The 14345-nt window shown below is 47.3% G+C and overlaps 1 protein-coding gene across 3 annotated transcripts in view; it reads right to left on the bottom strand.

Moving 5' to 3' along the window:
• The window catches only part of slc25a21 (solute carrier family 25 member 21), a 209440-nt gene that overhangs the window by 58003 nt on the left and 137092 nt on the right, over positions 1-14345 (bottom strand). For all 3 annotated transcript variants that reach the window (XM_045717979.2, XM_014197922.3, XM_045717980.2), the window contains exon 3: positions 13320-13368. In XM_045717979.2, the coding sequence (XP_045573935.1) occupies positions 13320-13368 (49 nt within the window). The remainder of the gene's footprint in view (positions 1-13319; positions 13369-14345) is intronic.

Here is a 14345-nt window from a genome sequence, read left to right as displayed (position 1 = left end):
TACTGGCCCTAACCCTGTCTCCTACTAACCCTGTCTCCTACTGGCCCTAACCCTGTCTCTTACTAACCCTGTTTCCTACTAACCCTGTCTCCTACTAACCCTAACCCTGTCTCCTACTAACCCTGTCTCCTACTAACCCTGTCTCCTACTAACCCTAACCCTGTCTCCTACTAACCCTAACCCTGCCTCCTACTAACCCTAACCCTGTCTCCTACTAACCCTGTCTCCTACTAACCCTGTCTCCTACTAACCCTGTCTCCTACTAACCCTGTCTCCTACTAACCCTAACCCTGTCTCCTACTAACCCTGTCTCCTACTAACCCTAACCCTGTCTCCTACTAACCCTAACCCTGTCTCCTACTAACCCTGTCTCCTACTGGCACTAAACCTGTCTCCTACTAACCCTGTCTCCTACTAACCCTGTCTCCTACTAACCCTAACCCTGTCTACTACTAACCCTGTCTCCTACTGGCCCTAACCCTGTCTCCTACTAACCCTGTCTCCTACTGGCCCTAACCCTGTCTCTTACTAACCCTGTTTCCTACTAACCCTGTCTCCTACTAACCCTAACCCTGTCTCCTACTAACCCTGTCTCCTACTAACCCTGTCTCCTACTAACCCTGTCTCCTACTAACCCTAACCCTGTCTCCTACTAACCCTAACCCTGTCTCCTACTAACCCTGTCTCCTACTGGCCCTAACCCTGTCTCCTACTAACCCTGTCTCCTACTAACCCTGTCTCCTACTAACCCTAACCCTGTCTACTACTAACCCTGTCTCCTACTGGCCCTAACCCTGTCTCCTACTAACCCTGTCTCCTACTGGCCCTAACCCTGTCTCCTACTGGCCCTAACCCTGTCTCCTACTAACCCTGTCTCCTACTAACCCTGTCTCCTACTGGCCCTAACCCTGTCTCCTACTAACCCTGTCTCCTACTCACCCTAACCCTGTCTCCTACTAACCCTGTCTCCTACTAACCCTAACCCTGTCTCCTACTAACCCTAACCCTGTCTCCTACTGGCCCTAACCCTGTCTCCTACTAACCCTGTCTCCTACTAACCCTAACCCTGTCTCCTACTAACCCTGTCTCCTACTAACCCTGTCTCCTACTAACCCTGTCTCCTACTAACCCTGTCTCCTACTAACCCTAACCCTGTCTCCTACTAACCCTAACCCTGTCTCCTACTAACCCTAACCCTGTCTCCTACTAACCCTGTCTCCTACTAACCCTGTCTCCTACTAACCCTGTCTCCTACTAACCCTAACCCTGTCTCCTACTAACCCTAACCCTGTCTCCTACTAACCCTGTCTCCTACTGGCCCTAACCCTGTCTCCTACTAACCCTGTCTCCTACTAACCCTGTCTCCTACTAACCCTAACCCTGTCTACTACTAACCCTGTCTCCTACTGGCCCTAACCCTGTCTCCTACTAACCCTGTCTCCTACTGGCCCTAACCCTGTCTCCTACTGGCCCTAACCCTGTCTCCTACTAACCCTGTCTCCTACTAACCCTGTCTCCTACTAACCCTGTCTCCTACTAACCCTGTCTCCTACTGGCCCTAACCCTGTCTCCTACTAACCCTGTCTCCTACTCACCCTAACCCTGTCTCCTACTAACCCTGTCTCCTACTAACCCTAACCCTGTCTCCTACTAACCCTAACCCTGTCTCCTACTGGCCCTAACCCTGTCTCCTACTAACCCTGTCTCCTACTAACCCTAACCCTGTCTCCTACTAACCCTGTCTCCTACTAACCCTGTCTCCTACTAACCCTGTCTCCTACTGGCCCTAACCCTGTCTCCTACTAACCCTAACCCTGTCTCCTACTGGCCCTGTCTCCTACTAACCCTGTCTCCTACTAACCCTGTCTCCTACTAACCCTGTCTCCTACTAACCCTGTCTCCCACTAACCCTAACCCTGTCTCCTACTAACCCTAACCCTGTCTCCTACTAACCCTGTCTCCTACTAACCCTAACCCTGTCTCCTACTAACCCTAACCCTGTCTCCTACTAACCCTGTCTCCTACTAACCCTGTCTCCTACTAACCCTGTCTCCTACTGGCCCTAACCCTGTCTCCTACTAACCCTAACCCTGTCTCCTACTGGCCCTGTCTCCTACTAACCCTGTCTCCTACTAACCCTGTCTCCTACTAACCCTGTCTCCTACTGGGACTTCTTCTCTTTACTTCTCACACAGATAAACATCACTGGTTTGCATCCCCACTGAGATGCTACCTCAGTCCATGGCTGGGATCCAGATGTCTACTCATATACTGTGAGTGTGTGTGTGTGTATATGTGTATATATACTGTATGTGTATGTGAATGTGTGTGTGTGTGAGTTCAGATAAACACGACTCCTGTGGTTCTTCACCGGCAAGCTCAACAAGATCATCATTTCCCTTCGAAATTAAACGTATTTTGGATGAACATCTTTTCGAGACGCATTCATTCCTCGTGGTTACAGGGTTGAAACAGAAACCACTCAGAAGGTTAACAGTTTAGGCATTCATTCTGAGTGGTTAAGTTTCAGGCTATGGTTTGGGGAAGGCTTAAAACAAAAATAATTAAAAACAAAGCTCTGTTTCCAGCTACTATCATCAGGTGTTCTTACGGCTTGCTGGATAATTGTGAACTGTGCTGGTGCAGTGGCCTAAACGGGCAACCATTTTTTTAAACGTTTTTTTGTGAGTGCTGAGGAAGGCATATATCGACGTTGTGGGGACCTTTTCAAACGTCCGAAATCGAAGTCTACTTCTAGTGATCAGGCTGGTGAAGCTACCTCTCTCTCTCCCTGGGACCCAGATGTCTTCTCCTCATGTACTGTGACCCCTCAGCCCCTGGATCCCACTGTGCTGATCAGACTTCTGGGCAGGAAGAACGGCATAAAACTAGCTGATGAGAGACCCAAAGATGGGTGATAGAAGGGTCAACTAGTAGTAGTAGAGGAATAGGACAATAAAGAGCTTTAGTGGGTGTCCATGAATATAACTTTTAGAATCAATGTCAACAGGAAGAGCAGAAAAATATCTGAGCTCAAAACTCCCATGATGATAATGATGATGATGATGATTCGCCTACCATGCTGAACAGTTGACATTTCCATTCTAATCATTTAGCAGACGCTCTTATCCAGAGCGACTTGCATTTAAGTCGCACTTAAGATAGCTACGTGAGACAACCACCTAGCTATGTTAACCACATATCACAGTCATAGTCAGTACTGAACTTCTTGAAAATAAGTGGAAGGTACAGGTTGAGCTAGGGGAGATCAAAGCAAGGAAAGAAGTGCCGAGCACAAGCCAGGATCTCTAGAGATAGCACAGTACATACTAACCCAGCTCAAAGGACAGGAAAGTAAGCACCACTTTGAAGTGAGGGAATGCTGCATGGTTTTGGAGACTTCTCTGACAGTGGGGGTGACTTGGCTGTAACACACGCACGCCCGCACACGCTTTCCAGACAGAAGACAACTTTCCTAAGTGTTTCCTTGGTCCTTGGCAAAACCCGAGCCTCTATATTCCTGCTGGTGACAATCCCTTCTCCTCTCCTCCTCGCTCCCCTGCCTCCCAAGGCCCAGCACTGTGTGTGAGTGTGAGTGAGTGAGAGAGAGAGAGGAGAAATGTGAAGAAGGTTCCAGATGCCACCAGGCGTCCCCGAGACGCGGAAACAAACGAGTTTTCATCAAGTCCTGTACTGCCACTCTAAAACGGCTCTTTTCAGACGCAGTTGTAGTACTTAAACAATTCAATCTTTGTAACATAATGCGCTGAGGTGTTTGTGACACTGACACCTCCTAGGTAGTGGTCCTGTTCAACACCCGGTCATAATGTGTAGTGGCAGGAGCAGCAACAGGGAAGTGAGTAGAGCCAGAGGGAGATCCATGGGAGAGACAGGACTGGCCTACAGTGCTGCAGCAAGGAGAGGATAGGATGAGGATAACAGTAGCTATCCATCCACTTAACTTCCTTAAATATAGGCCTTCTGGATGGTACTTCATAGGCAAGACAGTCAATCCTACTATGACGCAAGTAAGAGATGCAACCGCGATTCTCTTGAAATAACAGGTCTGATATATGGTCAGATCACGCCAGACAAGAGTGGATATCGTCCACAGATGGAGGAAGAGGCAGGTGTTATGTAGTGGGCTTACTGGGCGGTCAGTTAGGTAAGGAGGGGAAGTGTGGCAGAGGCAGGGATGAGTCGCGGTACAGGGGCATTGAACATGAGGAGAGAGGAAGTACATTTCTCAAAACACACACACAAACGCACAAAGGATAAGATACTGTAAGGAGAAACGCCTTCTCCCTACTCTATATGATCCGTAATTGACTCCACAATGTGAGCGAAGTAGGCTAGAGACTGAGTTTTACACACCGTCAGAGGGGACTCTCTTGAGGAGTCTTTCAGGGTATAGAGGTTTAGGAGGAGACTTGACTGCTGCTGACCTGCATGTTCCTTTACAAGGACGGATCAGCTATCAGCCCCTCAGAGCTTTGTGGCCTGTTGTTTGAGCACTGTGTCAGGGATTCCTCCAGGAGGGCAGCAGGGTTCACACAGCAGTCGGGGGTGAGAGGGGGAGGAGAGGAGAGAATAAGCCCCCAGGCTGTGTCTATATATACGTGCGGGCACACACACACGTTACTTACAGGACGTCATCTGTCAAAGGCCCTCGTCAAAGATTGTGATCCACTAGCCTTCAAGCAGAGACATACTTTCATCCATGCTGGGATCAAATGGAGGCTGAGTTGTCATGGATACTGTCGTGAGGCAAGGGGTAACCCCAGGTTTTTCTAATCAGGGACCAGAGTTGTGTCTCTGCTGGACTGTGTGTGTGTGTGTGTGTGTGTGTGTGTGTGTGTGTGTGTGTGTGTGTGTGTGTGTGTGTGTGTGTGTGTGTGTGTGTGTGTGTGTGTGTGTGTGTGTGTGTGTGTGTGTGTGTGTGTGAGTGAGAGTGAGAGAGACTGACTCATGGTGAGTGAAGCGTAACTATCCAGACTCCTAAGAAAGATATACTTAGAGGGTTTTTACTTTGGTTTTTACAGATAAAACTGTTAGCGGGAGGAGCTGAAAACTGTCAGTCAAAACCCAGAGGGAGGAGCCAATCCATACTTATGTCACAGGGAGAGAGATATATGTTTTATTGAATGTTTATTTAACTAGGCAAGTCAGTTAACAACACATTCTTATTTACAATGACGGCCTAGGAACAGTGGCTTAACTGCCTTGTTCAGGGGAAGAACGAATGATGTTTAACTTGTCAGCTCGGGGATTTAGTCTAGCAATCTTTTGGTTACTGGCCCAATGCTCTAACCACTAGACTAACTGCCACTCCTGTATATAAGGACAGGGAGAGGGGTATATAAGGACATGGTCTAGATTAGATACACTTTATTCTTCCCGAGAGGGAACTTCTTTTATTGGAAGTGTTGGGATGTTGGCTACATAGTAGGGAAGTGTGTGGATTAGAGAGAGGGGCTATTGAGTATCATGGGTATGATAATGAGGAAGTGAGGGGTGTGTTTAGAAAAAGGAGAGTGTGTCGTGAGACCTACAGTACCAGTCAAAAGTTTGGACACACATACTCATTGAAATGTTTTTCTTTATCTTTACTATTTTCTACATTGTAGAATAATAGTGAAGACATCAAAACTATAAAATAACGCATATGGAATCATGTAGTAACCAAAAAAGTGCTAAACAAATCAAAATATATTTTATATTTCAGATTCTTCAGTGTAAGCCTTTGCCTTGATGACAGCTTCATGAGGTAGTCACGTGGAATGTATTTTAATTAACAGGTGTGTCTTGTTAAAGGTTCATTTGTGGAATTTCTTTCCTTAATGTGTTTGAGTCAATCAGTTGTGTTGTGACAAGGTAGGGGTGGTATACAGAAGATAACCCTATTTGGTAAAAGACCAAGTCCATATTATAGCAATAACAGCTTAAATAAGCAAAGAGAAACAACAGTCCATTACTTTAAGACATGAAGGTCAGTCAATCCAAAAAATGTCAAGAAACTTTGAAAGTTTCTTCAAGTGCAGTCGCAAAAACCATCAAGCGCTATGATGAAACTGGCTCTCATGAGGACCACCACAGGAAAGGAAGACCCAGAGTTACCTCTGCTGCAGAGGATAAGTTCATTAGAGTTACCAGCCTCAGAAATTGCAGCCCAAGTAAATGCTCCACAGAGTTCAAGTAACAGACACATCTCAACATCAACTGTTCAGAGGGGACTGCGTGAATCAGGCCTTCAAGGTCGAATTGCTGCAAAGAAACCACTACTAAAGGACACCAATAATAAGAAGAGACTTGCTTGGCCCAAGAAACACGAGTAATGGACATTAGACCGGTGGAAATCTGTCTTTCGGTCTGATGAGTCCAAATTTGAGATTTTTGGTTCCAACTGCCGTGTCTTTGTGAGACACAGAGTAGGTGAATGGATGATGTGTGGTTCCCACCGGGAAGCATGGAGGAGGAGGTGTGATGGTATGGGGGTCCTTTGATGGTGACACTGTCTGTGATTTATTTAGAATTCAAGTTACATTTAACCAGCATGGCTACCACAGCATTCTGCAGCGATATGCCATCACATCTGGTTTGCGCTTAGTGGGACTATCATTTGTTTTCAAGAGGACAATGACCCAACACACCTCCAGGCTGTGTAAAGGCTATTTGTCCAAGAAGGAGAGTGATGCAGTGCTGCATCAGGTGACCTGGCCTCCACAATCATCCAACCTCAACCCAATTAAGATGGTTTGGGATGAGTTGGACTGCAGAGCGAAGGAAAAGCAGCCAACAAGTGCTCAGCATATGTGGGAACTCAATCAAGACTGTTGGAAAAGCATTCCAGGTGAAGCTGGTTGAGAGAATGCCAAGATGGGGAAACCTGTCATCAAGGCAAAGGGTGGCTACTTGGAAGAATCTAAAATCGAAAAAATATTTAGATTTGTTTAACACTTTTTTTGGTTACTACATGATTCCATATGTGTTATTTTATAGTTTTGATGTCTTCACTATTATTCTACAATGTAGAAAATAGTAAAAATAAAGAAAAACCCTTGAATGAGTAGGTGTCCAAACTTTTTTGACCGGTACTGTATATGCAGAGGGCGGGGCCTATAGTGCAACAGGATCCTAACATGAAGGGTGCTGTCGGCTCTTTAGTCCTCTCTCTAATGTGTTTGTGTGAGTGTGTACATTCGTGCGTGTCTCTCTCCCTCTGTGTGTATGTGTTTAGTCTTCTCTAATGAGGGAGTAGCGGCCCAGGGTCCTAGCGGCCTGCCTGATCAGAGTCAGATGGCCCAGCCCCGGAGCACACCGCCCCCCACCGCCCCCCGCCCAGAGCGCCGCCCGACACCCTTTGTTACCTCCAAGTGAGCTGAGACCAGCCCATGAACCATGTAACTAGGTGCTTTCCCAGGTTAATGGGGGGCTGTAACGGCACAACCACGCAGCCCCACTGTCTCTGTGGAGTATGCACATACACACGAACACGCCGACAACAGCCACATTCCTCGTCCTACAGATACTGACTTCTGGAGGAGTGGCGGGAGGGTTAGGGACAGGGGTTGCACTATCTGTGCAACTGCAACACTCACTCAGATGTGAGATACATAGATGGTAATTACTGGAAGTGAGTAATATTAGGGCCAGAGCTAGAGAGAGCTGAGAGAGAAAGAGAGAGCTGAGAGAAAGAGCTGAAAGAGTGAGAGAAAGAGCTGAGAGAGATGAGAAAGAGCTGAGAGAGATGAAAGAGATGTGAGAGAAAGAGCTAACAGCTGAGAAAGAGCGGAGAGAGCTGAGCGAGAAGGAGAGAGAGCGAGAGAGACAGACAGAGAGAGAAAGAAAGGGTGATGTAAGATAGATGTGGTTGTTACTAGAGGTAAGTAACTGGGGTCTGATCTGACTGTGTGTGTGTGTGTGTGTGTGTGTGTGTGTGTGTGTGTGTGTGTGTGTGTGTGTGTGTGTGTGTGTGTAACTGGGGTCAGACCTAGGGCTGGCCAGTAAAAACCCCAGGGAGTCCAACCAAAACAACACAGGACACAGGACACAGGCAGCAGCATCTGCTAACAGCCAGCCTGGAGTTCCACAACACATTGCTCTCATCTCTTACCTTTCTTTATCGAAGGGAAAATAAATACATGATTCTGACTGAGTGATCACTACTTCATTTCTGTCCTGAAAAGCTCATTGCTCGAATCTTGTTGAATGGGAAAGGCTTGTCTACGGGAGACAGGAAGGCCTATTATTTGAGTCACTGTGTATGTTAAAGATATATGGTCATATACCAGACACTTAGTATTTGTGTCATCATAAGACTGTGCATTATTCAATCCTAAATTCTAAAATGGTCATTAATCAAATATCTGACATATAGGGAAAAGGGTTCCACATGGGACGCAAACTAGTCTCAACTTTGCTACTGCTCAAGATTCAACCCCCCCGCTCTACTTCATTCTCCCTCTGCTTTCAAACTAGATGGGAGTGGGCCCTCATTTTGGGAAAATGAGTAAACATGAATTCTCAGGTACACTACATATTTTGTCAGGTTTCCCGCTTCAGAAGAGAAAGTCCATTAAAAATCCCTTTGATTTTTCATGTTTGGCGGCTCGGTGGAAAAAACTTAATTTACTCCAGTCGCCTGAAGTCCAATTTGGGCCAGTGGACATTAAAGACAGGAGCAGGAGCTAACCAGCCAGGCCCTAATAAGAGCCATGCCTGGCTGAGAGAGAGAGAGAGAGAGAGAGAGAGAGAGAGAGAGAGCTGAGAGAGAGAGAGCTGAGAGAGCGAGAAAATAGAGAGAGCTGAGAGAGAGAGAGAGAAAATAAAGAGAGCTGAGAGAGAGAGAGAGAGAGAGAGAGAGAAAATAAAGAGAGCTGAGAGAGAGAGAGAGAGAGAGAGAGAAATAAAGAGAGCTGAGAGAGAGAGAGAGAAAATAAAGAGAGCTGAGAGAGAGAGAAAATAAAGAGAGCTGAGAGAGCGAGAGAGACAGAGAGAGACAGACACAGAGAGAGAGAGAGAGAGAGAGAGAGAGAGAAAGAGACCGACGCAGTGGAGGTGTGTGTGTCTGAAGGCCTCATCAGCTACCAGTCAGCCTGGCCAGCTCCAAGCCTCCCGCCTGCTAATAGAGTTCAGCTCCTGCTTCTCGGTCCCAATTAGCTAGCTAGCTAGTGTGTGTACATTCTGCTGTGTGCATAATCTAATGTGTAGATGTTCTGAATGAGTGTGTGAAACAGAGAGCGAAAGAGAGAAACAGAGAGTGCGAGTGTGTAAGCATGTGTGTGTGGGTGTGTGTGTGGGTGTGGGTGTGTGTGTGTGGGTGTGTGTGTGTGTGTGTGTGTGTGTGTGGGGGGGTGGGGGGGGGGGGGGGGGGGGGGGGGGGGGTGGGGGTGTGTAACTTGTCCTTCAGCAGCCAGAAACCTCCTGAAGTTTAAAGAGGCAGATTCAATAAACTTTCCATATTTCTGGCCTTGGCTCTGAGTTCCAGTTCCAAAATAGAAATACTTTTGTCTGTTTATTCCATCTATTAAAGAAGACTGCATTCAGAGACCTCTGGAATAAGGACATCGAGTGGGACATCAAGTGCAATGTCCTGAAGACAAAAAGGGAAATCCCTTTGAAAACAAGACAAACACATAGATGGATACATGGATCCCCAAAGAGCTCCGGATTGATGGGGCAGGCAGAGAGAGAGAGAGAGAGAGACACACACACACACACACACACACACACACACACACACACACACACACACACACACACACACACACACCCCCCATTTGATGGGCCAGGCAGAGGCACGGGGACACACAGGCGCAAAACAGATCAATAACATCTCAATAAAGCTGTCGTTTTTTACTGGTGCTTTTACCACTCTTTAAAGAAGGGCATTACAAAGAAAATAGCTTGTGCACTTTTAACCCTGACCCCTGTGTGTGAGGACAGACAGGCTGTGGTCAGCCCTTACCTGTAATAAACCCTCTATACCTTCCAACCAGGGCTGTAAATCACACAACAGGCCCCGGGAGTATCAGATATCTACTAATACAACACTGCCCGGCCGGTCTCCGTGCGTCTGTGAGGTGTTTGTGTGTCTGAGTGTATTCCTCCAACAACCTTCTCCTTTTATCCCTCCTGCATTTCCACTCCTCCTCGCTCTTCCCTTCTGGTCGTGGCCTCCATTCCACCTTCCCTTTTTAAAAGGCAAGCCTTCGAAAGTTTATTTACCAAGAAACTACTGCTGTAAATGACAGAGAAGCAGCAGAATTTATAGAGGGCGGGTGGAGGGGAGGGTTTTGGAGGGCGGCAGCAGAGGGAAGGGTGGAGGGGAAGGCGGTGGGGTGTGGAGGGGAGGAGAGAAAAGGGCAGAGGGAAGGGTGGAGGGGTAGGGCAGGGGGGTGTGGAGGGGAGGAGAGAAAAGGGCAGAGGGAAGGGTGGAGGGGTAGGGCAGGGGGGTGTTGAGGCCTTGCCAGCGGTCTTGCTGGGCCTGTGAAAGACTATAAAGCTTTAGTAGCAGCCCACGACCTGTTTATGGATGGATGGCTGAGTGGCTGTGGTGTGAGGGTCCTGATCACCCTCCTACCTCTCTACCCTCACAGCACGGCCACCGTTACATGAGAGGGAGGGGGGGGGGGGGGGGGGGGGGGCAGGAAAGAAAGAGAGAACGAGAGACAGAGGGAGAGAAAGAACGAGAGACAGAGGGAGAGAAAGAACGAGAGACAGAGGGAGAGAAAGGGGGGGAGAAAGAGAGAGAGAGAAGGGAGAAAAGAGAGAGGGAGGGAGAAATAAAGAGAGAGGATGAAAACATAAAGAACAATAACCCCAAAACTCTGCACTCAGATTTATTTTCTCTGTTTGGTTCTTTTTCCAGCAGCAACCCAGAGGCCATGAAAAAAAGGATGGGATCAAATTAAATAATGAGGTAAAAAATGTAAGCGATTTGCAAAACATAAAAACGTATTACTTAAACATTGTGGGGTGGAATGGGTAAATGATCCATTTCATTTTCCACAAAATGGTTTAAGGCTTTGGCAGGGGATGCTGCCCACCACTGGGAGAATACAGTGCTGGCCAGATCCAGTCCCACTGAGCTAAGCAGCGGGGAAAAAGCCCCGGGGAGAGAAACACTCCAGAATATAGGCCCAACCCACTGGGCACAGATGTCAGTTCAACGTCATGGTTGAGAAGTCAACTAACGTGAATTCAACAACAAAAAAAACGTCACACCGTCATCAAATCAAATCAAATTGTATTTGTCACATACACATGGTTAGCAGATCTTAATGCGAGCGTAGCGAAATGCTTGTGCTTCTAGTTCCGACAGTGCTGTAATATCTAACAAGTAATCTATCAATTCACCAGCAACTACCTAATACACACAAATCTAAAGGAATGAATAAGAATATGTACATATACATATATGGATGAGCGATGGCCGTGCGGCATAGGCAAGATGCAGTAGATGGTATAGAGTACAGCATATACATATGAGATGAGTAATGTAGGGTATGTAAACATTATATAAAGTGATATTGCATAAAGTGACTAGTGATCCATTTATTAAAGTGGCCAGTGACTGGGTCTCAATGTAGGCAGCAGCCTCTCTGAGTTAGTAATTGCTGTTTAGCAGTCTGATGGCCTTGAGATAGAAGCTGTTTTTCAGTCTCTCGGTTCCAGCTTTGATACACCTGTACTGACCTCGCCTTCTGGATGATAGCGGGGTGAACAGGCAGTGGCTTGTGTGGTTGATGTCCTTGATGATCTTGTTGGCCTTCCTGTGACATCGGGAGGTGTAGGTGTCCTGGAGGGCAGGTAGTTTGCCCCTGGTTATGCTTTGTGCAGACCGCACCACCCTCTGGAGAGCCTTGCGGTTGAGGGCGGTGCAGTTGCCGTACCAGACGGTGATACAGCCCAACAGGATGCTCTCGATTTTGCATCTGTAAAGGTTTGTCAGGGTTTTGGGTGACAAGCCAAATTTCTTCAGCCTCCTGAGGTTGAAGAGGCGCTGTTGAGCCTTCTTCACCACGCTGTCTGTGTGGGTGGACCATTTCTGTTTGTCCGTGATGTGTACGCCCAGGAACTTAAAACTTTCCACCTTCTCCACTGCTGTCCCTTCGATGTGGATAGGAGGGTGCTCCCTCTGCTGTTTCCTGAAGTCCACGATCATCTCCTTTGTTTTGTTGACGTTGAGTGAGAGGTTGTTTTCCTGACACCACACTCCCAGAGCCCTCACCTCCTCCCTGTAGGCTGTCTCATCGTTGTTGGTAATCAAGCCTACTACTGTTGTGTCATCTGCAAAATGTATGATTGAGTTGGAGGCATGCATGGCCACGCAGTCGTGGGTGAACAGGGTGTACAGGAGGGTCTGAGCAGGCACCCTTGTGGAGCCCCAGTGTTGAGGATCAGCGGAGTGGAGATGTTGTTTCCTACCTTTGCGACCTGGGGGCGGCCCGTCAAAAAGTCCAGGACCCAGTTGCACAGGGCGGGGTTCAGACCCAGGGCCTCCAGCTTGATGATGAGCTTGGAGGGTACTATGGTGTTGAATGCTGAGCTGTAGTCAATGAACAACATTCTTACATAGCTATTCTTTTGTCCAGATGGGATAGGGCAGTGTGCAGTGTGATGGCGATTGCATCGTCTGTGGATCTATTGGGGCGGTAAGCAAATTGAAGTGGGTCTAGGGTAACAGGTAAAGTTGAGGTGATATGATCCTTGACTAGTCTCTCAAAGCACTTCATGATGACAGAAGTGAGTGCTACGGGGCGATAGTCATTTAGTTATCTTTGCTTTCTTGGTTACAGGAACAATGGTAGCCATCTTGAAGTATGTGGGGACAACAGACTGGGATAGGGAGCGATTAAATATATCCGTAAATACACCAGCCAGCTGGTCTGCGCATGCTCTGAGAACACGGCTAGGGATGCCGTCTGGGCCAGCAGCCTTGCGAGGGTTAACACGTTTAAATGTTTTACTCACGTCAGCCACGGAGAAGGAGAGAGGGGAGACGCAGTCTTTGTTAGCGAGCTGCGACAGTGGCACTGTATTATCCTCAATGCGGGCAAAGAAGGTGTTTAGTTTGTCTGGAAGCGTGACGTCGGTGTCGTGACTGGTTTTCTTTTTGTAGTGATTTCCTGTAGACCCTACCACATAAGTCTCGTGTCTGAGCCATTGAATTACGACTCCACCTTGTCCCTGTACTGGGATTTTGCTTGTTTGATTGCCTTGCGGAGGGAATAACTACACTGTTTGTATTCAGCCATATTTGGATTTAGGTTAAAAGTGTGTGTGTGTGTGTGTGTGTGTTTTATAGGGCGACGTACCTGGTCTTCACCACATCTAGAGGGTGCATCAACAGAATCTCCACCAGACCTGGAGAGAGACGAAAGTAGGACTCATCACAATATTGCTCTTCAACCTGACAGCCATTTGTTTGGCAAACGGAGGGCTTCTTTGCTGGCAAACATTGTAAAAAGTAAGAGATGTAGAGATGCAACGATGAACCAAACTTCAAATGGCAATCGATTTCTGTCACATTTTTCACTTCATCATTACCCAGGCAGCCAGCCGACCTCCGTACCACCCAATAATCATTGGTACCACCCCACAGACCAAACATGGTGGGATAGACCCACATTAACCATCACATCTTTTTACCGCCTGACTGTCAAGGGTGTGGTAAGCCTTCTCGGTAGTGACGAGGAAGGCAGCTGTGACTGGTGAGTTGGTACCCCCCCAAACAGGCACTAAGTGACTATAATACTATTCATTGTGATGTGTAGCTTAGCCTGGTGCTCCCAGCTGTGTTTGTGCTGTCTTGCCATCTCCTATGGTTGTTGTTATTGCCAAGCAATGAATATAGTACCAGGCTAGTGATGATGGGCTCAAGTCACCAAACATCCATGTGTTGTTGGATCATCAGTGTAGAGTGTATTGATCAGTGAGAGCCTCGTGGTCCCAGTCCAACACGCTTACTTATCTCAGCACCCAGAGCCAAATGGTAATATTCTGTCTGTGAACGAGACACACACAGTATAACGAAGTACATCTGTGTTAAAAAACCCGTTGCACTCCAGCACTGGAGACATTCCGTCTCAATCAGCCATTATAAAGTCAGATTGGTCGTTCTCACTGCATTTCTCGCTCTTAAGTCTGCTATTGTGTTGAATGGTTTCCCCTCGCAGATTCCCTCGGTGTGTACACAGCTGCTCTGCAACACGGCTTCATTCTAATTAAGCTCCATTAAATATATTGTCTATAAACAACAGAGTGTCTCCTTGGGGTTTTTCCAGGAAGCCAATTATCACGAGAGAGAAATACCACAGAGAGAGAGAGCATCTTAATATGGG

The sequence above is a fragment of the Salmo salar genome, chromosome 01 (assembly GCF_965601325.2).
Source record: "Salmo salar chromosome 01, fSalSal1, whole genome shotgun sequence".
In the NCBI taxonomy this organism is placed as follows: domain Eukaryota; kingdom Metazoa; phylum Chordata; class Actinopteri; order Salmoniformes; family Salmonidae; genus Salmo; species Salmo salar.
The sequence above is the reverse complement of the archived record's forward strand: the minus strand, read 5'-3'. Positions and strand labels throughout refer to the sequence as shown.